This window comes from Chanos chanos, chromosome 15 (assembly GCF_902362185.1).
Source record: "Chanos chanos chromosome 15, fChaCha1.1, whole genome shotgun sequence".
NCBI classification, from domain to species: Eukaryota; Metazoa; Chordata; class Actinopteri; order Gonorynchiformes; family Chanidae; genus Chanos; species Chanos chanos.
The window spans coordinates 9,529,213-9,554,565 of record NC_044509.1 but is presented as its reverse complement, the minus strand read 5'-3'; the positions used below and the strand labels follow the sequence as shown (position 1 = coordinate 9,554,565).

General features: G+C 39.9%; 4 protein-coding genes across 4 annotated transcripts; 1 reads left to right on the top strand and 3 right to left on the bottom strand.

The window, feature by feature from the left end:
- Window positions 1-1,639: 1,639 nt before the first annotated feature.
- dcps (decapping enzyme, scavenger) lies at window positions 1,640-4,884 on the bottom strand. The gene is made up of 6 exons (XM_030792199.1): window positions 4,672-4,884; window positions 4,286-4,436; window positions 3,992-4,137; window positions 3,607-3,720; window positions 3,099-3,209; window positions 1,640-1,906 (listed from the first exon to the last, which is right to left on the bottom strand). Exons 1-6 carry the CDS (start codon window positions 4,882-4,884, stop codon window positions 1,640-1,642), a joined length of 1,002 nt encoding a protein of 333 aa, XP_030648059.1.
- A 686-nt stretch (window positions 4,885-5,570) lies between these two features.
- cry5 (cryptochrome circadian regulator 5) lies at window positions 5,571-8,640 on the top strand. The gene is made up of 10 exons (XM_030792078.1): window positions 5,571-5,785; window positions 5,873-6,067; window positions 6,164-6,282; window positions 6,390-6,544; window positions 6,975-7,115; window positions 7,226-7,393; window positions 7,547-7,687; window positions 7,982-8,133; window positions 8,241-8,461; window positions 8,582-8,640. Exons 1-10 carry the CDS (start codon window positions 5,571-5,573, stop codon window positions 8,638-8,640), a joined length of 1,566 nt encoding a protein of 521 aa, XP_030647938.1.
- A 3,288-nt stretch (window positions 8,641-11,928) lies between these two features.
- foxred1 (FAD-dependent oxidoreductase domain containing 1) lies at window positions 11,929-17,105 on the bottom strand. Its single transcript, XM_030792198.1, has 11 exons — window positions 16,958-17,105; window positions 16,170-16,390; window positions 15,129-15,239; window positions 14,465-14,583; window positions 14,228-14,322; window positions 13,853-13,954; window positions 13,420-13,496; window positions 13,054-13,214; window positions 12,757-12,886; window positions 12,554-12,658; window positions 11,929-12,445 (listed from the first exon to the last, which is right to left on the bottom strand). Exons 1-11 carry the CDS (start codon window positions 17,103-17,105, stop codon window positions 12,191-12,193), a joined length of 1,524 nt encoding a protein of 507 aa, XP_030648058.1. The 3' UTR covers window positions 11,929-12,190.
- Window positions 17,106-18,368: 1,263 nt separating this feature from the next.
- stt3a (STT3 oligosaccharyltransferase complex catalytic subunit A) lies at window positions 18,369-24,671 on the bottom strand. Its single transcript, XM_030792544.1, has 18 exons — window positions 24,600-24,671; window positions 23,735-23,855; window positions 23,575-23,635; window positions 23,342-23,463; window positions 22,867-23,012; window positions 22,589-22,679; window positions 22,360-22,466; window positions 22,025-22,189; window positions 21,539-21,719; window positions 21,094-21,249; window positions 20,920-21,011; window positions 20,459-20,614; window positions 20,058-20,246; window positions 19,790-19,906; window positions 19,586-19,688; window positions 19,233-19,421; window positions 18,923-19,038; window positions 18,369-18,710 (listed from the first exon to the last, which is right to left on the bottom strand). Exons 2-18 carry the CDS (start codon window positions 23,820-23,822, stop codon window positions 18,672-18,674), a joined length of 2,118 nt encoding a protein of 705 aa, XP_030648404.1. The 5' UTR covers window positions 23,823-23,855; window positions 24,600-24,671; the 3' UTR covers window positions 18,369-18,671.
- Between the last annotated feature and the right edge of the window lie 682 nt (window positions 24,672-25,353).

The following is a 25,353-nucleotide window of genomic DNA, read 5'->3' as shown; positions in this document are numbered from 1 at the left end:
GGGTGCCGATGCTGGAAAGTCATATGAGAAGCATGGTCAGTGCAAACAGAGATTAAAAAAAACCTCTGCTTTATTCAAATTTTGATGTAAATGTCGTCAAAAACGCTACTTTCCTCCCTGGATATTGAAATGAAATGCGAAGCTTCTTTTGTTTAGTGCCGCTTTCAATTAGGCTATTGAATTAATGGTGTGTCCTTAACTTAAAGACCAAGACAAGCTATAACTTCAGGACGAAGACATGCTATTCCTGGTGTCGCTTAAAATCTGAATTCATGACTAGATTCATGAAATGTGATCTATGATACGTTATTAATTCTTGTGTTATGAACTTTTCCATAATCGTGTCACGTCTCACTGTCGCACATCCAAAACGATGACTGTATGAACGGCGGCCAAGACGTTTATTTGCCAAACTCAAATTTAACAGCCAAGCAACAGTGCCAGATTTCTTGCTCAAGGTCTTTCGGAACATTCGCGTATTTTACATGTATAAGTAATCCCGCTGTTTAATCATGCCTTTGTGCGGTGAACAGTTGTGCCTGCCAAACTGATATCACATATTTTCCGAACTATGCCCGGAGAGAATTTTCGTATTCTATCCTTCATGCAGTATTGGACCTTGTCCCCCACCGTTAAGGCACCAAACAATGACTATACTGAAGCCGCCCAAGCTGTTTGGTGTGAACACGGCCCTGCTAAGGTCCATGGCTTCAGTCACCGTAGCAGACCAAATGGCATCCTCTCTTCATCGTTGATTTCTGTGCCCTACAAGTAACGGTCAGACTTCACCTGACCAGTTAAGCGAAAGACCCGTCCATCATGCGCCGGAGTGTATCAAATCCCTTACCAGTTTACTCCACAGCATTAGTTAAGGTTAATAAACTAGCCCCACTGATAAATTCTGTCCAACTGGAGACGAAATAATTCCGTCAAATATAAGAGGTTTTTCAAGAGACTTGCATCACATCTCCCTTCTCATAAATAATTCTTTCACTTCCAGTGTGTCTGATAGTCTGACTAACTCTGCTTTCTTGAATATGCTCATTCCCACATTCATCCATCTGCATTGTATTTGCCTGTATTATGTACATACTGCATATTCTTGCTGTCTTTCTCTGATCATTGCCATTGAATTGTATTGTGTTTTCTGCCTGTCTGTTTTTTTTTCTCTCATCACATTTGAGTTCTGCTAACATTTCCTACTAGACTTAAATGGTTCAAATCTGAGTTATTACTGATGTTTTCAAACGGTTCCAATAATGTAATTTATTCATGCAAACGGTCTGGTGTCCTAAATTAATATCAATAACTATTTCATATTAATTAATCAAAAACGAATTTATCAACAAAAGTTATAAATAAACAATACCCATGACAAGGCTATCTGCTAATACCTAAAATGAATCCACACTTTCAAACAGTTAGAATTACATAACCAGTCTAAAATTATTAAAAACATAATCTTAGAAGTTCTTGCTCACAAAGCACAGAATAAATAAGAAAGAGAAATGACATTTATTAATATAGCAAAACATCCATTACATCACATAGCTGTTTTTCCAAACTGAGAGTACAGTAACCGTTAACAACATTCAGTGTGAAAAAAAAAAATTCAAAAAAAGCTTGAATAATTTGACAGTTAAAGTCTTCCGGCTTCCCTAAATCGGAGCAGAAGGCTATCATCTGCCCTGAGTGGGAATGACAGGGAGCGGCCGTGGTAGTATTCCGAGTCAGCCTCCAGGTTTTGAATGACGTCAGAGAGCAGGTGAGCCCGTTCCACACCACACCCTGGAGCCTCATAATCCAGAGAGGTAAAATGAACGTGAAGATGGTAGTAGGACGGCTGGTAGTGCAAATAGACTCGCAGCTTGCACGGTCGGACACTGTACTGCTTCTGAATGGTCTCCTGTTAAAAAAAAAAACATCAGCATGGTTAAAAATCACAACGGCACAGTGGGTTCCAGAACACTGATACAACTGATTTCCGTGACAAATATGCCGCTTTTAGGTACGCTTAAGCTAGCTGGGTAGAATGAATTCTAAATTGTGTGTTCAAACATAAATTGCTTTATGTTTGACAGTTTAATTGTTCATGACTTTTTCTTTTTTTTTTTGAAAGATGTGACAGAAACAAAATAAACTACAGGTTATCTCCATTTTTCTCTAAACATTCAATTGTACAATTACTATCACTGTACTGTTACAATGATACTTCAATAACTTTTAGATAGGATATATGCAAATACATAATTGTCAAGGCTGACTAATCAGTCACTGCTATGAATGGACTGCTGTTAGATTAGGCTGCACTGACAAGCAAAACAGCCTTAATGTTTCATGGCATAACACATTCTTATTCAAGTATAGTATGGCACACAAGCAAGAACATGCAGCAGAAATTATACTATTCCTTTATGTAAACCACCTTTACGAAACCCATAGAGTGTCTAATAGGTCTGTGGTGTTTAAATGATTTTAACATTTTTTATTATTATTATTAATATTATTAAAGATTTATTTTAGCTAGAAATTCAAAAATCATCTTCAATTCTCCAGGAAGATCATTCTAACTACTGTGACTCATCTCAACATTTTAGCCATTTTACTGCAATGTTCATTCAGTGCAAATATGACCAGTGCCCTCTTGTGTCAAAAATATTATTATACTGATATTAAATCAGGCAAGTTGAGATGGACTCAACCGCATCTTCAGTCCAACCCAACACTGAACATATCTCCAAACACAGCAATTCCCCAAAAGCCTGCAACGCCAGTAAAACAGTTGAATAAGAATACCTAAGACTTTGAATTTGTTCTTTTGATCCCAGGAGAGCATCTGAGATTTTGGGCTCGGATTCTCAAATAAAGGATGAGCCCATTCCCCAACTACATCACGTTTTATAAAAAATAAAATGTAGCCCTGTGCACAGATTAATACTGTGCCTCTCTGGAAAAGAGGCCCCAAAAGTTTTCTGATGATCTTATTTACAATTACAGCACAATCACCTCCAGCTGATGAATTTTGGTGGTTTCAACATAATCCAATGATGGTTAAGATCTATCAATGGATATTAAAAAGAGAAAAAAAATGGCATCACCTCTCCTTTTTTTCGAATGTTTCGGAGTAACGGCAGGTGCTCTGATCTGAGGTCTCTCAGACTTTTAATGTCTCTCCGATGGACAATGGCAATCAAATACAAGTCATCCAGCTGAGGAAAAAAAATTCAATCACACTCATTAAACACATAAACAAAGCCACTAAAGCGTAACCCAGAAGACAGCAAACAACGGGTATCCGATTAACACAAGCACAATATGCTTTTTTTTTTTGCTTTAACAAAAGACTACTGAACGTTTCCCAAAGGAGAAGTGCTTATCGAGACCTGATCTATTCCTGATGTATTCTAGCAGTCCTGGCCTGCTGGAGGCATCAACCCCATATACTTTAATTGATTTCTCATTATGTATCAGGTGCTTTGTCAGAGATGGCGGAGTACATATGAGGTCAGGTTCAAGCTCGTACTTCACGAGACTCAGAGCTGAAAGGAGAGCAACTCGGTCGTGGCGGTACAGCATCACACTATTTTTTTAGTAGAGTTTTCTGACCTGTTTTTGGTCCCACTTAAAGTCTGGAAGCAGGACAAAGCCAGTATTTGGATCTGGATCCTCAAAAATGATCCGGTCAGCCTCTGCTTTCTTTTCTAAAATGTTGTACACCCACTACAACGCCAGAGGAATAAAAAAGGAAGATTATTACAGCAGTATAAACAAGGGATGATATATTCAGGAATATACCTCTAAACAGCTACATGTTACACACATACAGTATATGTTATGGGTTAAAAATTATGTTTAAGGTTTATCTTGCAAAACCAAATTCATCATGAACACATTCATCCACTGAAAATACTTGAGGAGCAGTAGACAGAAAACATATTAGGAGCTTCAACAGGTAAAAAGAAGAATTGAAAACTAAGTAAGATATTCATACCTGCACACTGAAACTCTGGCTGCTGATGTAGGGAAGGGTGATGGAACGATAGTCGTCCCCTGTTTCTTCGACCAAAAACGTCTCCTGACGCAAGTACTTCTTAACGTGCTTCTCGGTTGCAGGACATATTACGGTGGTCTTGATTTCTATTATACAAATGAGATTTAATAAGACAAACGTTATATTTGTCATAAAGTTGCATCACCGGTTTAATAAGTCTATCAATCTAGTCAGTCGAGTGTTTTTTCTTTCCCTAGGAGTGTTATTCAAAATTTTCTTTTCCTAGGTAGCTACCATTCAAATGAGCAGGGGGCTGTAGCTGATAGGTACTGTAGATGTCATTCTTCATCTCGAGCTTCAGTCTGGAGTCTTGGAACATTTCCGGGAGATTATCTTGTCTGATGGGGGTTTTCTCCAAAATGACTATAGCATCCTGGTCAACTATCTGCCAAAGAAGAGAGCAGGGGAAACATTGTAGTCTTGAAACACATCTAGTTAGCTACTTTAATAAGCTAACATCTGAGCCAACTCGAATCGGTTAGCAGCAAGAGTCAAATAAGACATGACATTGGCATAAGAAAGCTTAGGCTGCAAGCAGTTGCTTGATTTATTTATACCAGTAAATATATGGATTTTAGAAAGGAGTTGTGTGACAGCGCGCGAAGTGGCTAACAAATTACCTTCCCGTGAATGAAAATGTTTTTCTCTCGTGCAGAGTCCCGTAAAACTGTCTTTGTCTCAAAATCAGATAGTACGCTAACGAAAGCTGACCCACTGCCATCTCCTTGGGCACTACAGAAATCCAATTTAACCCTTTTGGCAGATTGACCAGTTGCCTCAGACTCATCTGTCGGGTTTAGCGCAAGTTTTGACTGTTCGATGATCTCCGCCATTTTTTGTGTGTTCACAATTCTGTCCAATCACAATAGGATTTTCAGCAGAGACCGGAAATCCGATTTTATAGAGGTTGCGCTTTTACACTGATCCACGATCATCTCTACCTTTCTAACATAACTAAGGGAATTAGGGGTTGTGTAGGGGACGCTGTTCTGTTATCAGCATGAAAGGGCCGCTCCTACCCTGCAGTGGCAAGTCAGCCAGTCACTGATTGGTTAGTTTAATCACAGGCGCCACCTCCGAACAGTCATTGGTCCTTCGTAGACGCCCGTTTAGCGCACGTGTAGTAAATACACAGATTTTGTAACTCATCAAGTACTGCGTTACAAAACACTTTCCTACCAGTGTTTAGTGTGATGCTTGTGTAACTCTACTCTTGGAAACGGTTCACGGCGTAAGTAAATCTAAACGTCTATTTTTTGACAGATCAAACGAAAATTAACTAAAATATACTGTTCTCTGTTTCTCTAGTGAGTTGTAGCCCTTATCTACTGCTTAGTAAAGAAATAACTGTTCAGGTTTAGGACATGTCCAAGAAATGTGAATTAAATGCTTATCCCTAATTTTCAGTTGCTAGCTGATTGAGAGAATCTAGAATTCTGTAGGCTGATTTACCAAACTAGATCATGCTTATTTACAAAGCAGATGATTTATCTTATTTGCATTTCAGATAGCTATAGACATGACGCACAGTAGCATCCACTGGTTCCGTAAAGGACTTCGCTTGCACGACAATCCCGCACTGATAGCTGCGCTGAGGGATTGCAAACAATTGTACCCCGTGTATATTCTGGACCCTTGGTACAGCAACAATACAAATATTGGTGTCAACCGCTGGAGATTCCTCCTCGGAGCTCTGAAGGATTTGGATCGCAGTCTTAAAAAACTCAATTCCAGGTAGACCTAAAGTTGTTAAATTTCCTTTTTCCTTCCAAATGTCACATTCAAAGTGAACGAACGGCTCTCTTTACACTGTGTCTCCAGGCTCTTTGTTGTCAGTGGGAAGCCCACGGAAGTCTTCCTCAAACTGTTTGAAAAATGGAAAATCACACGGCTGACTTTTGAAATTGATACAGAGCCCTACAGTCAGTGCAGGGATGAGGAAGTGCAGAAGTTAGCCAAAGACCATGGTGTGGAGATCATTAAAGAGGTCTCCCATACTTTGTACAACCTTGAGAGGTGACTATCCATTTAGTAAGATAATACACTCGCTAATCTTTTATAAATATTGAAAAAATATATTTGAATCTTACTTCCTTTGGTCTGTTTCATCAGGATTATAGATGAAAACAAGGGGAAAGCTCCTTTGACTTACAAACGTTTCCAGACCATTGTCAGTGCAATTGGTCCACCCAGAAAACCAGTGCCCCCACCAACACAACAGGACATGCAAGGTAACACACCCAAAACCTCTGATAGTAACCAAATGCAAATACCTGCATACAGTTAGTGTTACTGCCCTGAAGTCCAAACAACATTAACTGTGTTGATTCTGTTTTAGGTGTGAACACGCCGTATTCTGAAAAAGACGATAAGAAATACGGGATACCAACACTGGACGAGCTTTGCCAGGACGCTGATTTCGCTGGCCCTGAAAATTTCCCTGGAGGAGAGCAAGAAGCTTTACGCAGATTGGACAAACACCTTGAGAGAACGGTAGCTAGATGTGCTCAGTGCAGAGTGCTTAAAATACATATACAGCCATGTTAACTGTTTTTGTCAGTATTCTTCACTCATAGCATAATGCAGCTAATTGTATGAAAAGATTCAGTTGCTGAATTTATCAGTATCAAAGCTCATGTGATAGCCTTAACCCTCCTAGACCAGACTGTTGAAAAAGTGTTACTTTTGTGTTTTAGAAATCACCAAATGAATTAATTTTGTTTGTATGCACAGATCATATTTTATCAATGAATGTAAAAAGCATGCAATGGTGCAAAACTGGCTGAATTTCTCTGAATCTTGAGTCAAACATGTTTACTAAGAAACAATGCTGGAGATTCATTTAGAACCATAATTGTCATGCTTAAACATTTTTGTGGACAAAAGTAGCAATGCTGTTTGTCTGAATATTAACATGTTACAGGGCTGGGTGTGCAGTTTTGAGAAACCACAAACATCTCCCAATTCTTTGACTCCCACCACCACTGTTCTCAGCCCGTACCTGAGTTTTGGCTGCCTGTCGGCACGTACATTCTGGTGGGGGCTGAGTGATGTATATCAAGGAGTGAGTACCTGGTGTTTGTCATACTTTATTCATTTGAAGCATATCTTCCAGTGAGGTCTAAGAAAAAGGCACAGTCAAACATGACAAGCTGGGCTCTGTTTCTTTTGTAGAAGAAGCACTCTCAACCCCCGGTGTCTTTGCATGGACAACTACTCTGGAGAGAGTTCTTTTACACTGCAGGCTTGGGAATCCCCAATTTTGACAAAATGGAAGGCAACGGTGTCTGTGTGCAGGTGAACTGGGATAACAATCCAGAATATTTAGCCGCATGGAGGGAGGTAGGTTTGAATCAACTGGCCTTTCCAATACACTGTCAGCTGATTTTTTTTTTCTTTTAGTGTCCTACTCATTGGTTTATGATTCAAAGCAGAGTTATACAAGATCACAAAAAAACCCCAAAACTCAAGCAAGAGACGTCTTTCTGTACCCAGGCTCGCACGGGATTCCCATTTATTGATGCTATAATGACCCAGCTCCGACAGGAGGGCTGGATCCATCACCTGGCCAGGCATGCTGTGGCCTGCTTCCTGACCCGCGGAGATCTATGGGTCAGCTGGGAGGAGGGGAAAAAAGTATGTGTTTCAAATGACACATATCCATTGTCTGTTCCAACTCCTGATATGTTCTACAGTTACTCGCGTTAATCTACCTTTAACAGTGTTATGCAATTATATATGTAATATATATGTAATCTGGAAAACTAGCAGAACAGCCCCCCACTGGCTGCTAAATTTACTTCTCCACTTGCACATTTTAACCAGTATACCATTTGCGACTACCGATAACAGGCTACATGTCATCAGTGCTCTGTAAAGCATAGAAATACACATTGGTAAACCATTCAGTGCTGTGTTTGTTCTCAATAGGTGTTTGAGGAGCTGCTGTTGGATGCCGATTGGGCTTTGAATGCAGCCAATTGGCAATGGCTTTCTGCAAGTGCATTCTTCCAGCAGTACTTCAGAGTCTACTCTCCTGTTGCTTTTGGAAAGAAGACAGACAAAAATGGGGACTACATTAAGTATGATTTGTTCTATAACATCAGTTTTATCAAAGAATAACATTGAACAATCACACCTATTCTATTCACTGTCTTCTCATTGGCTACATCTCGAAACTGTGTTTCAGGAAATACCTACCGCTCCTGAGGAAATTCCCTGCAGAATACATTTATGAACCGTGGAAAGCTCCACGCAGCATTCAGGAACGAGCAGGATGCATTGTGGGAAAAGACTACCCCCGCCCTATAGTCCAACATGAAACTATCAGTAAGAAGAACATTCAGAGGATGAAAGAGGCCTACGCAAAGCGTTCTCCTGATCCTGCTGTGTCTCCTGAGAAAGAAAAAGGTCATTTTTCTTTCAAATGCTTCATCCTGTGAAATGAATAGGCATTGCCTTTGATAACAAAAATCTTACTATTTGAAGTCAGTGAAATTTGAATTTTATTGTTCTTTCTTCATTTTCTAGGTAAGAAACGCAAAGCAGGATCAGTCCTGGATATGCTGACAAAGAAGACAAAGAAATAGATGTTTCAAGAGCTATACCTCACAACTATATTCTCAGGAAATCTTTCTACTGTGTACTATTCTTTTTTATTATGGTTTCTACATCTACGGTTTTTATACTTTATTTTATTCTATACTTATCCCTATCGAAAGCATGTATGTTGACCTGTAACTGTAATCTTATGTTATTTTGTACCTTTATCGTTGTATATATTTCAACTCTATAGAGCCTGCTCTTCAGTTTTTTCAAAGGTAATAAAAGTTTTATTATGTTGTTTTACTATGGCACTGTGCTACAACTGTAGCAACTGTGCTCTCTTGTTGCTGAACATTTACTGCCGAGAACATATTACAAACATACGTGAGTTTACACGATTCTGATACTTAAATGTCATGCTTTCATAACTCAGGAAGCTTACAGACTTATTGCGGTAAGGCATAATCTCCCTGATGGAGTTATGGCTTTTCTGTCTAAGTGTCAAACCTTTCCGCTGTACTTAAAGTAATCCAAATTTGCTTGACATATTCATTGCATAATTGCATAAATGTGCAGTTGTCAGCCTGGGAGTGACATTTCATATTTTACTGTAATATACAATATTCTTGTCCAGATACTAAAGAATAGGTAATAGTTGTTTCTTGTTAAAATAATTGGCTAGAGATCCAGTAAAAAAAAAAATTATTGTAATTAAAAAAAAAAGGATTTAAGAAAACATACCTCCGAGTGTCAACCAAGCATTGTATTCATGATTGGTGTAATCAGTCAGGAAAAAAACGTTCTTGGATGGTGTAGAATTGAAAATGAAGAAATAATAAAATGCATTCTGACTGTTTGGACCATAAAATGGGATTCATTTTAATTAATGAAAGTGAAATGGAGAGCTTTCTGTTTCTTTAACTAATCTGAAAATAACCCTTTCAGTAGTTGAAGAGCTCAGTATCTAAATATGAAATAGTAATTTTGTAATTGATTTTGTTGAGATACAGCATTCTAACATTTGACTTCATTCTTTAGTTCAGTGTGTTTATTAAAAACCTTTTTTCCCCCACAATTACAGAGGTCAGTTAACATGAAATACAAGTAACTGCTAAAATAAAGGAAACAGTTGAGTAAACTAGGTATAAAAAGTATATTTGAAATCAGGTGCTTCCATACAGATACGGATCCTGGGTTAACTCACATTTTAGTATTATAATTATCACAGTAATTATCATCACATCATGTTGAGAGACTTAGATAACACAGTAATTTTATATATAAGGTGACTGTTAGGACGCACTTGGCAGGAACTTCACAGACCAGTGGATCAACCCACTGGTGTGAAATGAGAAATGCTAGCTAATGCTGGAACCGAAATCTGAGCCAATGTTACAGATGAGACGTCCTTCACTTTTCTCAGCAGACACACAAGAGCACACACAGTACAGGCCACTGCAGCTCTACAGGCCTGAGTGCTTGTATCCCACTGTTGCAGCTCCGGGAGCTAGGTTAAAATATAGGGGTGCATTTTCCCGGACATTGTTTAGGTCAGCTCTATCTTGAAGGGGAAATAAACAAAACAAAAACTAAATAGTATCAAATACCTTTAACAGACTTCCAGACACTTGCAGAGCCCACGCCAAGGTGTACTGAAGCTGCTCTGATAGGATATTGATCCCCCAAAAACTATCAAGAGATTTTATGCCGGGGGTCTCCTTTATTTTTTGGCTGATACCAGCGGGACACATATTTACTTCTCATAAACCTTATTCATTCCTTATCGCCTCATTCCCCGTTCTTGAGCAATGAGTCCACTGTACAATTTGTGACATTAATATTCCATTTGAAACCCCTTGCACACACATAAATTTTAAATTACACTGAGGGACTGATGCTTATCTAGTGTGTTATTTAATAGAATTAGTCATCAATAATTAATTATGTGAATTACTGCAGCACAAATCAGCTCCTAGGCACGTCGTAAAATACAACTTTCATTACGCAAAGATGGAAAAAATAATGAAAATTTGAGTACTGCAAAACATGAGCACATACACAGTTCGGCTTATATTCTGTCACTGTGAATGCACACTGTGTATCACCACAAATTCCTGTTAAACCTGTTATTGAGAGTACCCAACTAGCCTGCATATTTAACAGTTACAAATCTGTGAGATTAGATAATGTCTACCTTGAGGACGTTTATACCTGCCTGCTTCCATCTGCACAACATTCTACAAGGGCACCGTGGACAGCATCCTGACAAGCCGCATCATTATCTTGTTTGGGAATTGCACAACATTCCTGTAGCAGATAGCGAGGAGAGCTGAAAACATCACCGGGGTCTCTCTCCTCTATCCAGAGCATTTAGTACAGTTGCTGCATTTGCAGAAGCCTCCAGCATTAGTGGAGGACCCTTGCCACTCTTCTCATGGACTCTTTGCCCCTCTCCAGCCTGGCAGAAGGTACAGCGACATCCAGACCAAGTTCTGCCAGACTATGTACCAGCTCCTTCCCTCGGGCTGTCGGACTCCTCAATACCCCTGCTGACCTCCGCCTCCTCTTCTGACTCAACAATTAGGCTCCAACTCCCTCGCCACACGTGCACTAGCCACTTTGAACAATATTTTCTTTCCTTTTCTTTTTCTCCAGACTCACACCACTCACAACTCAGGAGCCGTTGATACTGATGGTATATACACGTAATTACACCATGTGCACTCCACGACCATATTAAACTCATGTTACATTTTGATGTTATGCTTATGCTACGATGTTGTGCTGCCCTCATCCTGATATATGTGCGAGTATATGCAGCGCTACACAGCTCCGCAGACCCTCACTCTTGTCATGTAATTTTACACTCATCGTCCATACTGCCCTGTATATTACCCACCATTCACTGCCCATCTACTTTTACCTTGTGTATTTTATCTAAACAGCTGTCGCACTTGCATTGCTCTGTCCTGTACATTTATTGTATTGCAGTTATTGTATTGTCTTTATTGTGTTCTGCTGCATCTGTAACACACACTATGTGGTGCCCAGTCTTTACACTGTCGCTGTCTTACTTGTACTAAAAGTTGTAGTTGTAGTTATTGTATGCTCTCTCTCTGCTGCTGCATGGTGCACATTGGTACAGGAGAAATGATATTTCATACCACTGTGTACTGGATGGCAGTAAAGTACACTTGACTTGACTTAAGAGAAATTCTCTCTAAACGTCTAAAGAAAGAAAAGAATGTACTGCAAATAATTTGCATGAGATAGAAACTGACGCTTTAAGAAAAGTAAAACATTTGCTCTCCTCTGCAAGCTGTGATTACACTTTAACACCAGCATTGTTATCAGTTAAAAAAAAAATACTTCAGCTTAACTTGTCATGCAAAACGGCCGTGACTTCAAAAGCCCGCTGATTCCTCTCTGAGGGTTATACAACCACCCTCTTATGCTTCCAATGAATAACTCTTATGTTCTCATCACAGTGTATTCAAATCTTTTTGGTGTGTTTTCTCTGTGATTAGCCTCAGTTCTCATGACGTACTCTGCTATTGTCCTTAAGAACTCCATCCTTGAGGGTTTCTTTCAACCTCACACAATATTCCTCTCCAGCATGGGCTCCTGGCAGTAAATGCGCCTAAAGTCTAGGGCGCTGAGGTCAATAGTCTGATAGCCCCCGTCCAGAATGAGTTCGGCAATGGCACGTCCAACCGCGGGAGACTGCTGTAGCCCGTGCCCGCTGAAACCCGTGGCAAAGTACATGTTACTGACCAAGGGGTGTAGTCCTAATATGCCATTCTGATCAAAAGTGTTGTAGTCATAGTAACCAGCCCATGCGCTTGAAACCTGTAAAAAAAAAACAGAGGAGCGGTTTTATTTTCGAGGGAACAGAAACGTGCGCGTTTAGTGCCACTTAGGAACCAGAATGCATTAATGGGAAACTGCTACACTCACTTTAAGACTCTCAAAGGCAGGAACACGATGGGCTAAAAGTGGCCAGACCTTCTCCTGAAAAAAATCGTGATCCACCTCCAGGTTGCTGGTGTCCGGCTCTTCGGCCTGTCAACAAAACGCAGAGCGAGACCCGGTCAGTCTTTCAGGGTTTTTGTTTTTTTGTCAAAGCAGAAGAGCTACAATGCCAAAAAATATAGCTTTACCTCCTCAGGGGACATCCCAGCAATGTAGTTTCCACCAAGTCCCTCTCGCCTAAAGTAAACTCCTGAATAATCAATGAGAAAAGGCGTGTCCAATCCAGGTCCATCTGGGCAATGCAGCACATAGATGTATCTGTAGGGGAAAAAAACAAAAACAAACAAATGCTCTAAGCATAAACGTCTACAGGCACACGCATTCGTGACACGCTGTGTTCATGTGTTTTATACATATCAGATTGAGTACACAGCATCCATTCAGTAAATATCTGTATGGATGTTGTGTTCAATGTAATTTCATACCTCTTTCTGGGTTCCACGGGCACTGGAATATCTGCAAAACTTTGGTTATGGCCGGTTCCAACGCCTATCATGCCAGCCACTTTTCCAGAGTTGGCACCTGCTGCGTTGACCACTAAAGCACACTCCACAGGCTGGTACTCCAAGCTGTTGGGCATCCGTACCTATTTAACCGCAATACCATGCCTTTTTAAAAATGTTCCTCTGTGTGAATATTCAGCTGTTATGACTATAACAAAAACCAAAATAAAAGATTAAATATGTAGGTAATGAAAAGATACATATCCATTTGAATCTGATTTGCAAATATGGACTGTAAATCTATTTTGTTCTATTACCAAAACTGATAAATCCAGAAATCATACTCACATTAACACGGTTAATCCTTTTAATAGGTACTTTATCACCATCCATGGTTCTTGCAGAATGCATTGAGTACTTGAAACCTAACACAGAAGAGTTCAGTTAACATTTCAAAGACTTACATTAGGCTTCATCATATCCAGTCCTGGAGGTCACAGCCCCTCTGATGTTCATATCTGACATATACTTGGGTATCTGATTGGCTGACAAGCGCACAGTCCTGTTTTCCAGGTAAAAATCAACCTTTAATTTTGACGTGAGGGCAAAAATCAGCAGGACCTTTGACCTCTAAGACTGGATTGGAGAAACCTTGATCGAGGCAAAAGTAAGTTAGTAATAGTCCATATGAAATTACTCATAACAGATGATAAGTAAATTAAATGATGCAGAATGCAAATGTTAGCAGCAGAACAATCTTCAGCAAGTCACCATAGTTTACCTGTGACTTCTCCAATGCACTGATAGACTCCCATAGACATGGCCTTCCGTCTGAATGCGTTCAACAGAGTCCAAGGGTCAAACCAGCCCTCATTCTCAAGCCCTAAATATGATCAAATAAAACATATTATTTTCTCCACTCCACAGGTGACATGATTTATATGATATATTAAGCAAAGACAGACCAAAAAGAATTCTGGGAGATTTCATTAACCTCATGTAAGTGATGCGTGAAATTGTTCATTTGACTATAATGTGATTTATTGACACTGTTTAAGTTACACTTTAGCACCATCAGTTTTCAAACAGAACAGATTTCTTAGCATTTATACGTTTAGCTGTTTTCTTATCCTTCATTTCCAGACTTAAAACTAACCATAGGATGCCAATGCCACACCATCGGTACTGATCCACGGGAATCTCTCTTTGAGCTGTGACGGAGAGAAAAGGGTGACTTTTGCTCCTACAGACCTGAAACATCAAAGGGCATAGCGTTAAATTGTTTAAATCAATCTTCTTCATATTCATGACTGTTGTCAGACATCAAAAAAATGTTAAAAGAGACAGAAAAAAATGAGTTATCAATGTTAGCAACAAAAGCTGCAATGCCTGCCTCTGGGTCTCATAGTTTTCCTCCATAATGTGGGCGACATCCTCACTTGCGAGGAAAAGGTAGCCAGAGTGGTTGAACTGCAGGTCCACTGGATCTTCATTAACCACCCCAAGATGTTCCTGATATTGAAAAAAAAAACAACAACAAAAAAAAAACCAAAACGAAGGAAATTCAACTCAGTACAACTGTTTTCTGTTTTTGTGTTTGTTTGTTTCCATTTTGAAAAGATGAAAATGTTAACATATTGTTGTGCAAAAGCAGCTTAATCATTCACGTGAAGTCTATATCTTCAAGGACTTGACATTGTACTTTTATCAGACATAGTACACAAATGTACTGAACACAGAGAATGCAAATGTATCTTTCATTGATAGGAGACAGCAGCTATAACACTGACTTGGAAGAGTCCTACATAAGCCTACATTCACCACCATATAACCTACAAAACATAAGTATATAAACACGCTTATGTGGTCATATAACTATATAACCACACAAGCATACATACATACAAGTCTGTTTGCAGAAACTGACGTCAGTAACCTCAATTAGATTCATGAACAGTTTTACAGCTCTAATGCAATATCTTTTCCAAACATCACCTAATAAAGTATAGCACTCGCGGTCCTGACATACTAAAAAAAAAGTAATCTTTTGTTATTACATTAATGTTCCTCATGAAGTCAGCAGAGGCCATTGACAGCAGAATGTTTTCCTGCAGGGAGAACTGTTGGCGAATACCTCCAGCAGATAGCACAGTGGAAGCCTGAGAGTACTATGAAAAACAACAACAACAAAAAAAGAGATTTACATTAACGTAAATGACTTTCTGCACATTCTTTAATTAAAGTGAAAGCTCACAGATAAAAGTACATGTGAAGTACATTCAGCCATGTACTATAACCACATTTAAGCTGTAATTTCTTCTGAAGCCTAAAGCAGCAGATCTCAATTTCAGTTGCTGGGTCTGTTCATTTGGTGAAGCTCAGCTACTTTGTATGACTTGTAGATGTCCTTGTGCATGGACAGATTTTGACTATTTATTGGAATTCCTCACATCTTAGTCATTGTCAGTAATGAGTTTGGAACAAACTCTATTTGTGGAAATAACTTTTACTAGATATGTTGCGACGCCTATGTAACTAAAGTGTCCATTTTGGATGCAAGTAATCGGCTTTGCATTTCACAAGATTATATTCTTAATTAGTTTCTGTTACAGGAATGCTTATCTTATCTAAGGCTAACTATACAAATCATTTGAGAACAATCTGTGACGTGACTGTCTGGAATGGAATAATCCAAGTAGAACCAATAATCTTTAACCCATAGCACTGGCTAAAAAGTTACAGGGAGATGGACGCAGTTCAGAATACACTGTACTTATGCATTGAGGTGAATAATTAATGATGGATTTAATGCTACAGAAACCATACATCACCCACAGACATCAAAGTGGTTGATTCTCTGTAACATTCTATAAGACTAAAACGGTGTTTATACAGGTCATAAAAACTGCTTGAGAAAGTAGTGCACACTATAGCTGTGTCAGCCATCTTCTTAATGGATCACAACATTCCCCCTCTATGTATTTCTCACAAAGCTGTAAAAACTGTTGCTGAGCTCCACTCATCAGGCCGTGGGTTGCAGATATCCTCTCTCTGTTCATCAAAAACGATGCAACCAGGGAAGAACAAGGAAAACTTACAGTGGGGTCCTTCTCTACCACTAGTACTCTAACAGCATCCCGCATTCTCTCCTTCCTCTTCAACCAATAAGCAATGGACCAGCCGACGACGCCCCCTCCAACGATCACAATGTCAGCTCTCTCTGGAGGCAGGCCAGGCGTCAGGTCTATGGGGTTCCAGTCACTCCCCGGCATGGCAGCTGCTGCTTTTTCTCTGAACACTTTAATCTGAGACTCCAGATCTGTTTAAAGAAAAGGGGTAAAAGGAAACACTGAGGAAAAAGCTAAATGGTCAACCCTCTCAGCTGTTACAGAAGTTTCCAGAGTTGACAGAGACCGTCTTTGTGAAAAAATGATTAAGTTCCCAAAGACTCGTAGACTCTTTAGACTTTGTTAAAGTCTAAATATTATGGTCGATTCAAAATGTCAGTTAGTCAGTAGATCAATAAAATAAGTTAAAATACACAAACGAACTAATCAATAACTAAATAAATCTCAAAATAGAATTTTATTATATGTAGAATAGAATACTTTCAGGCATACTGATTTACTCTCTTCTTCATTTATTTATGAGAAAATTCAATCTTAATATTTTAATCTCTTTTAAGTGAGACAAGATAATCTGGAAGACTAAATAATCTGTGGGACTAAATAAATGGAAAGATCCAAAAATAATCTGGACCCTCAAATTAAGACAGATCAACTATAATCATATCCCATTTGTTTAAACGTGGAAGTTATTTAGATTAAGTCTAAAAATGAGGCTTGATCTAATTTGCGCACAGGATGAAGTATTAGTATTTAGTTACCTTTGAAGAAATCATGCCGTGCAGATTTACTGGTGGTGAAACTCCTCAAAGCGTGTGTGTTGATGCAGCCGTGACACACTCTTCGTGATGGTATATTAAGTGCTCTGCATGCAGAGACTGTGGATAGTAACTTCTGCCGAGCAGCCATCGCCCAGTACAGTAGAGACTGCTGCACAGAGAAACCAATGCGATTGTGGGGACACGAGAGGACACGAGAGGACAGCCCCAGTTCCAGAAGGTAATTAAAATAGCTAAGTCAGAATAGCGACTGCATGGCGCCGTGAAGTGCGTGAAACCAAGAAACCTTCACTACAGCCTCTACAAGCTTACTGCTGCGCTTTCTCTCCAGGTCCGCTCTTATTAAATGATATATTAAGTTTAAAAATAAAAATGTACGCGTGTTGTCATTCCGCGGCACGGTCGTGTTCTCGGTTACGTCCTTACCGCCTCATAGACATAACTTCCATATGTTCACTGGACTCTTCCGGGTTTGATCACATGCTTCTCAGCGCCGGCTCCTATTGGTTGTTATTCTTTCATTCTTTTACTTTTGTATAGCCTACTAGGAGTTCTGCCCACTTGCCACCTTTTCTATGTGATACACATAAGGAGAAGCGGAGAATAAATTTAAATGAATAAATAATGACTAACCTATATACCTATAGGCGTAAGTATCAAAATTTTTGTTTTATTGGCAAATGTCTACTTATTAACGTATTTATTCATTCTTTACATATTTGAAACTTGCTAACTTAACCTTTTATTTGGCACTCTGGGTACTCCAGATAACCATTAACGGGTTTGAAAACCTATTGCCACATGGCTGCACAAAGTTACTATATAGTACATACACTCCACAACATCAAACAGTAAATTGTACCGTGCAGCCTGGGTCAATTACTCTACCTTGAGTCCGAACACAGTTTTTGAATGAGTATACTTTTTTAGAGCACAAAGAAACATTAGCTCTTTGAATGTCTACAAACTGCAGATTTAGGAGATGTATAAACTTAATGTAAATGGAAGCAAATGAACAAGGACTACGTACGTGTGCGTGCCATATCCACTGTGTACTACCATCTACAGTAGTACCTTCCACATCATTTATGCTCCATGCTTGCATGTTAATCACTCCAGCACCTCCTAGAGGCATTCTACTCAAACCTGAACCCTCTCTGCAATATATAATTACACTGAATTATACAATTAGGTAGTCAAAAAGTTCTAACGATAAATCACTGAGCCTATAGACATATGAATATTACCTGTGATATGTGTAAATTAAAAAAAGAGAGAAAGAAAGAAAGTTCTGGACAATGGTAAAGGAGCTAACGAACCCTCTTTCACAGTTATGTTAACGCTCTCAACAAAAATAACTAAATAAACACATAAGCCATCACTTTAATCCCATTCACTCCATTTATTTTACAGCTCACAGACAAATGAATTGGCCGGCCACTGCTAGCAGAAATTACTTATTTACTGGAGCCTGGACGTATTTAACACCCTGTCCTTCCATTCCAGATGAAATCTCACATTTGTAAATCAAACTGAAAAAAAAAAAAAAAAAAAAAGTATGAAACAAAAATCTCTTTCTGCCATTACAACGCAAGTATAAAAATTATTCACACTCATTATCTGATCTTGGGGGGGAAGGCATTCAGTGCTGCGTGTTAAAAGGGTGTGTGAATGTTCGGTGTCTTCAGCTTCCTCTTTACGTTCGAGAGAGGCCTCGGTTGTCAAGATCTTTCACCTGTGGAACGGAAGAGTAAGTTAAACTGAAGGAGCCTGACACAGGAGAAATATTAATGAGGATTTGCGGCGTATAAATCGTTTAACACAGACATATTACATCTACATTATGTTACTTCAAAATGGGTAAATTACATTGCATTAAAATGACATTATATTGCTCCAAAAACAGGAGAATTAAAATGTGAGTTCTTTTTTTTTTTTTTTTTTTACCTTGTATATCCTGACCAGCCAGTGCTCTGTTGTGTAGGCCTCCTCCAGCACATCCAACTCAAAATCCTTGTTACCAATCTCGGCATTGCGCACCCTGTCATAACCAGGGGGGCGTTCTGGGGGGGGGGGGGGACCAAAATCATTGTTCAGTTTTCTGTGGGTTTATCCCGACTCAAATCATCAAATCAACTCCAACATTATTCACCGTGTCATTCAAGTTCAAGGTTCATTCAAGTGTCTCCTGATCAAACTAACACAGTGCCGTAACGATTAGAGGTTCTATGAGAATCAAAGAAGAGGAGATACTCACTGGCCTCAGTGTAAACCTGGCCAAAGCGGTAGTAACACATCTTATACATGAGGCAATTAAGCAACACAGGAGATCCCTCCCTGTCAACACGAAACTCTCCAGTAGGAGTGTAGTAGTCATGCTCCTTGATGTGCCTCCCGGTATCTGTGCTTCCGCCAATACGCACCATCCACAGGAATTTGTTTATGTCTGTGCAAACAGAGGATTATTGGCATTAATAGAAAGTCCATCCGCAGTTAACTTCTCCATGCTAAAATGGTCCATTCATTCAGAATGCAGCCTGGTTCAGAGCTTGGCTTAACCCTGTCTGAGGTAATCAGTGTTATGAGGCTCTTGTGGGACGCTGAACGTACCATCAGATGAGTATCCGGTGAGTCCGCCAAAGATCACCAAGACATAGCTGACATCCAACTCCCGCATGATCTCATAGGCTTTCTCTTCAGTGGACGCCATGGCCTAAAAGAGCACAGGAAAGTCGTGAATGAATGGCTTCTGTAACAGGGCAGTGAGACAATGAATGAATGAATAAATAAATAAACAAACACAGCTGCACTCACCTGGCCTACTCTTGAAATGTGTGTATTGTTCCACGTGTTGTTGTCGACCAGAATCGTTCGATTCGCCATGGCTGTTATCTGATAGCCGTAATCCCACCATGACATAACCTTAGCATCCTGTCAAACACACATTTAAAAAAAACAAAAAAAAAACAGGACATAACATATGAATGACAGGGTGAGTACGATGTATCAGCAAACCGGAAATTGCTTAAAAAAAAACAAGAAACCTTTGATTCACTCAGTAAGACCCAGATTGGAGACTGACCTCTGGAGTGTTGTGTCTTAGCCAGTAGTAAGCCTCCCTGAAATCGTCGAAGATGATGCGGCTGCCGTCTCCTCCTCTGGCAGAGAGCACGATGGAGGGGGAGGAGTAAGCCTCGCTGGTCACCCAGGTGGAGTGGAACGTGTATGTGATCAGGAAGAAGGCCATGACCAAGATCATGCCACTAGCAACCTACAGATACACAGAGGAGCTGTCACAGTTCAGCTCAAAACAACATACTTCTCCTATCTTACATCTAAAAAAAAATATAAAAAACCATTATAACTGGATTAAAACATAACTGCTGTTGATTGGTCAATGTTCATCATTTGTCAAACAGAAGAGGATCTATAAACGTCTTGTGAAAAAAAAAAAAGATGTTCCGTTTAGAGAATCCATCTAACCTCATTCTTGATAGGGTAGGTGGAGTCTTGTTGCTTCTTTGACTTCTTGTCTGGCCTGCTGACGTCCAGGTTTTTCATGTAGGTGGTGAGTACCTGAGACACACCGATTCCAGAAAGGATGCACATGACTGGGGCCAGAACCAGCATGAGACGCACCTGAAGACAAAACAACACTTAACAGCTTCAGAAAAAAAAACCTTCACTGGCTTAGATACAATATTTAATACCACAAAAATGAAAAGGAACGAAAAAGCCCCCAGTGAAAGCAGGTGAGCTGCAGCCTTAGACTCATTTTTTAAGAGGCACATTTGGATTTTTTTGGATATGTTTTAACACACTAAAAATCACAGAAAGTTTTGGAATAACGCATCTAAGAAATCAACATATTTTGACGGATATAACCAAAAATGTGGTGAATTTCCAAACTACAGGGCTTATTTGGTATATTTGAAGGCTCCTACCATCACAGCTGAAAAGTACATGCTGGTAACTCCATACATGATGATGAAAATCCTTGCATCAGATAGATTGTTGAAGCAGTAATAGAGACCAACTGTTCAAAACAAAATGTTAAAGTTAAACTGTGTAAAATTTCCCTAATATCAATGCTGGTAGTGGAGAAGAATGATCTTTACCTGGAAACATGAAGACCAGCAGTTGTAGGTCAAAGTAGTAAGAGGACCAGGTGGTGGGCTGGTGCTCAGAGACAGAGGCAATGATCGGGATGTTGTTTTTGGCATAAGACGGATCCAGCAGGGAGTAGAAACGACCAGTCCATGGAGAGATTTTGCCTTAAATACAGCAAAGAATACAGAGTGGGTTTAAGAAGAAACAGATGTACACTGTAAATAGATTTAAGATACATAGATAGACACATACACAAAGACACAAAGAAAATAATGTACTCAGCATGTAATCAGATGTAATTAAAATGTAATAAGATGCTATACTAAGGAGCTTTTTGCAAACTTTACACTCATTCCCTACTGGAATGTACTGGAACAAGACAAATTTAGTGGTATTTAGTGGTATTTGAGTGGGATGTGAACAGACATGGGTAAGGAAAAATACGCCTCCTACCTGTGAGCATGAGCACTGCACCGACGGAGAGCAGAGCAAATCCAACCAAGGAAATAACGCTCTTAAACAGAATCTCAAACTGCTGGGCGTTGAGCTTGCTCCGTAGATAGTCAACAAAGGCGTGGATCTGGCACAAGCCGAAGACTCCGAAAGCCGCCATGTGCTCTGAGGACTGCACGGGCTGTCAGGCAGAAAGAGGTAAGAGTTCATTAGCCACCTTCTTCAAACAGCAGTCACACAATGAGACTTTGTGTCATAAAGACAAAATCTCCACCAGCAAAAAAAGATCACAATTATGAAGTGACTGGCTAAGGAGTGCCAAAGAAAAGCGTCGTCACGACTAACGAGCCCCAGCATTGCTTCCTCTTACGCGTCCTACTTAATGCCACAGTTTCTTTACCTCTGAAAGAGACAGCGCGACCGTGTCACTTTGGTCCGAAAATCTAAGAGCATATCATTCGCAATACCAAAAGGAGATACATTTACCTGGAATCCTACAAAGGAGATCTGCATGGACAGGATGGTGCCCAAGCAATAGACCGTGCAGTAAGCCACATAGATGCGATGGGAGAAACGGCCGGTGAGCATTAGCACCAGAACATGAAGTGGGATGAGGTTAATCAGGAACACGTAACCACCCCAGGAGGAGACCTGAAAATACAATCGTACATTGAGCACCACAGGTCTGAAGGCAACAGCTTACGCCCACAGGGCTGTTTATTGCTGAGAGCCATTTTCTCTAAGATGTGAATCCATAACGCGAGAAAGCTCTCATAGTGTAACTATTTTTCAGTTTCTATTCACCAGTCGGTCACACTCACCATGTAAAAGTAAGCCAATGCACACATGGATGACCAGTAAATAGAGCCAGTCTTCACCGCCTTGATCCACATGTAATACGTCAGCAGCATGCAAAATATGGCAATACCTGTGCATTGTTTTTATTAAAAAAAAAAAAAAAGTAATGACAATCTATTAATCATTCCACAGTGAGTGTTTCTCAGATTCTCAGACTTGAAACTTTAATGCATAAATGAATGACAGGTATACCTTCATTATCATACGAGCCGGCGACGGAACGCGAGATGTATCCGGGGACGACTGCAATCATAGCAGCAGCCAGAAGTCCAGCGCCAGCATCCTAAAAGAGTCATTAGCATACAGAAGACATAGTCAGACAGCGCGTGTTAGAATACCATCCGATTGTGCTTCCACAGTCATTAAATGTAACGGTGTATGAAATTTGTTTTTAAATCAGCTATTTAAAAAAAGACTCAGAGGTGGTCAGTAGATACAGAGGGAGGTGCCGAAACGGAGACCGATCTAACCTTGAGCTCCTTGGTTAAGTGATAGGTGACGATGGCAGTGAAGGAGGAGAAAAGGGGAGCCAGGAAGACGCAGACGTTACGAATGTCAATGGTGATATGGAAAAAGTGCAACACGTGATACAAAGCCGCTGAAGTGATCATCAAACCTGCAGGAGGGAAAACAAAGAAAAAAAAACAGACCCACACAAGAACTTGAGTGGTCTCTTAGAACAGTCTCTTACACTAACCGTTTCAAAGCCTGGAAATATCAGAGTTATGATTAAGTTTTCCTGGTCAAATTTTGGGTTCTATTAAGTTATGTGTTCCAAATGTATGTATAAATTACACCTGTCTTTACATAGACAAAGCTGCATTTTCTGTGGAACAAAAATGTTCAAACTTAGGACTGCTGTAATGCTGGAATATTTTGGTATCTAAGTCTACTATCTTCAGGGAAATATCTGAATATCTATCAGGATGTTTAATAACACTATACCCGGATAAATTGTTCCTCCAATGATCCTCCCAAGGGGGTACCAGGCGCGGTCATCAAACCAGTTGTGAAACTTGTAAAAGCCCTCCTCTGCCAAGAATCGAGTGGTTCGGTAATTGAAGTATCTGTGAAAAGGAGCAAGTAGGAAGGAACAACATTAGACAAAATATGAAGTTATGTTCACCATAATAACCAAATGAAGATCAAATGACACAGTTAATGCGGCAGACACTTACGGATCAAATTCATGGATGACACTCTCAAATCTCAGAACAGAGAAGAGCCTTGTGGAGAATGCTATAAACCAGGACATACAGACACAGATTTCAACCATACAGAAAACAAGATCTGGAATCAGTCATGGATACCGTAAAAAGCAGGAGTAGAACAACTTACAAAGCACTGCTGCCATAGAGAGGATGAGTAGCTTGAGCAGCGTGTCCTGTTTCTCATAGGACAGCCGCAGGAAGCCCAGCTTGGTCATCTTTGCTCGACGGGGAGGACTAACACTCAATACCTTGAGGAGAACGGGACACAAGCAACAACTGTCGGTTTTAGACAATGATCTATATAGTGCATTGATTTCGGGGTACTATGGGTGCACAGATAGCTTATATTTATTCGGAAACACAGAGGAAACAGAGCTGATCTCTGTAAAAGTTCGGGTACTCATGCACACCCATTATGTCCACGACAGCGTTTACTCCGACAAAGGGGAAAAAAAAACCTATAGAACTTTACGTCAGTATTGTAAGGCGCGGCAGCTGAAATGTTGACAGACTTGGAATACAAACATGAAATAGATATTTTTCCAGGTCACTGACGTTGTAGATAGGTAAGGAACTATAGGACACTGCTATATTCGACTATGTCAAGTTGCAATAAAATTCCAATGCACTACCGGGTTAGCTACGTTGGCTAAGAAATCTGGATAAGGATATCTTGCATTGACACATCCGTGCTCTTTTCATTAGCTCGCGGGCAAAATGTGCGGACATAATTATACTTGCTGGCCGCTTTTATAAAGTTCTCTATTGTGCATAATATTCCATTCATTTCCTGAATGCATGCCATTTCACGTTACTGAAATAGTCTAAGCCATAAATGAACATTTTCCTATAGTGCTAACTAGCTAGCTCGGTCTCAGTTCCACAGGTTTTAGGTTGCTTTAAAAAATATGTGCGACCAAATGACCTCAGTTTAAAGAACTGAATATTCAGAACTATCTAAAAGCAATTCTAAGAGAAATCGTGGTATTTACCAGTTTATTTCATCGGCAGTTCAACCACTCGGCTCCTGTTACACACACTCACTTTCCCACACACAACCCTCTATGCATCACAACCCGCCCAGACACGTAGAGCTTCTGCTTATTGGCTACGAAGTGATGTCAACCTCAAAGCGTATTCCCTGATTCGTTTTACACCCGTCACTCAAACCATGAACCAGTCTGTCAAGTTCCTCTTGACGCTTCAGAAGTGACGTGTCCTTAGCCAGGCATGGTTCGGCAAGAGTCATAGAATTATGATGAGAAGACTACTGTCGATAGTGGTCCACATTGACTATTCTATTTCCGAGAGCGAAGTATTTCTCTTTTAAATAAGTAGACTAGCTCTGGTCTCACATGTGTCACTGTGTTAGGACGGTTATTAAGACGGTTAAAGACTTAGAGTCGTCCTAGATCTGTACTCTTAGTCAGTAATGTGATGCATTTGACTGCCAGAATAAATTACATCAAGAGTATATTTATTGTGAGACTTCTCTTCATTGGCCTATTGTTTAGATTCCAGAGCATGACTTGTTTTGGAGAATGAAGTAACAACCAAATGAGCGTAACTCTAGAGAAAAAGAGACAGTTATCAGTCAACAACAAATCACAGACATCAGGTTGGACAGGCTTGCCTGAAACCAAATAGCACAAATTTTTTACTGAGCACACATGAACAGCATAAACTCCAACCATGAACACAGATTTCCATGCAGAAAAGGGTCATTTGAGCATAAAAAGATGGTAG

Excerpts from the sequence above, each read along its gene's own strand:
- stt3a (XM_030792544.1), bottom strand. The coding sequence starts at position 23,822 with ATGACCAAGCTGGGCTTCCTGCGGCTGTCCTATGAGAAACAGGACACG. Across the intron at positions 20,615-20,919 it reads TGTACTTTTCAGCTGTGATG|GTGCGTCTCATGCTGGTTCT; the intron begins GTAGGAGCCTTC and ends TTTTGTCTTCAG. Across the intron at positions 19,039-19,232 it reads CCAGGTTTACACTGAGGCCA|AACGCCCCCCTGGTTATGAC; the intron begins GTGAGTATCTCC and ends CCCCCCCCCCAG.
- foxred1 (XM_030792198.1), bottom strand. The coding sequence starts at position 17,105 with ATGGCTGCTCGGCAGAAGTTACTATCCACAGTCTCTGCATGCAGAGCA. Across the intron at positions 16,391-16,957 it reads ACGGCATGATTTCTTCAAAG|ATCTGGAGTCTCAGATTAAA; the intron begins GTAACTAAATAC and ends TTCTTTAAACAG. Across the intron at positions 15,240-16,169 it reads TGGTAGAGAAGGACCCCACT|TACTCTCAGGCTTCCACTGT; the intron begins GTAAGTTTTCCT and ends TGTTTTTCATAG.
- cry5 (XM_030792078.1), top strand. The coding sequence starts at position 5,571 with ATGACGCACAGTAGCATCCACTGGTTCCGTAAAGGACTTCGCTTGCAC. Across the intron at positions 6,545-6,974 it reads ACAAACACCTTGAGAGAACG|GGCTGGGTGTGCAGTTTTGA; the intron begins GTAGCTAGATGT and ends AACATGTTACAG. Across the intron at positions 7,116-7,225 it reads TGAGTGATGTATATCAAGGA|AAGAAGCACTCTCAACCCCC; the intron begins GTGAGTACCTGG and ends TTTCTTTTGTAG.
- dcps (XM_030792199.1), bottom strand. The coding sequence starts at position 4,884 with ATGGCGGAGATCATCGAACAGTCAAAACTTGCGCTAAACCCGACAGAT. Across the intron at positions 4,138-4,285 it reads GCCCCCTGCTCATTTGAATG|AAATCAAGACCACCGTAATA; the intron begins GTAGCTACCTAG and ends TTTGTATAATAG. Across the intron at positions 1,907-3,098 it reads ACATTCGAAAAAAAGGAGAG|GAGACCATTCAGAAGCAGTA; the intron begins GTGATGCCATTT and ends TTTTTTTAACAG.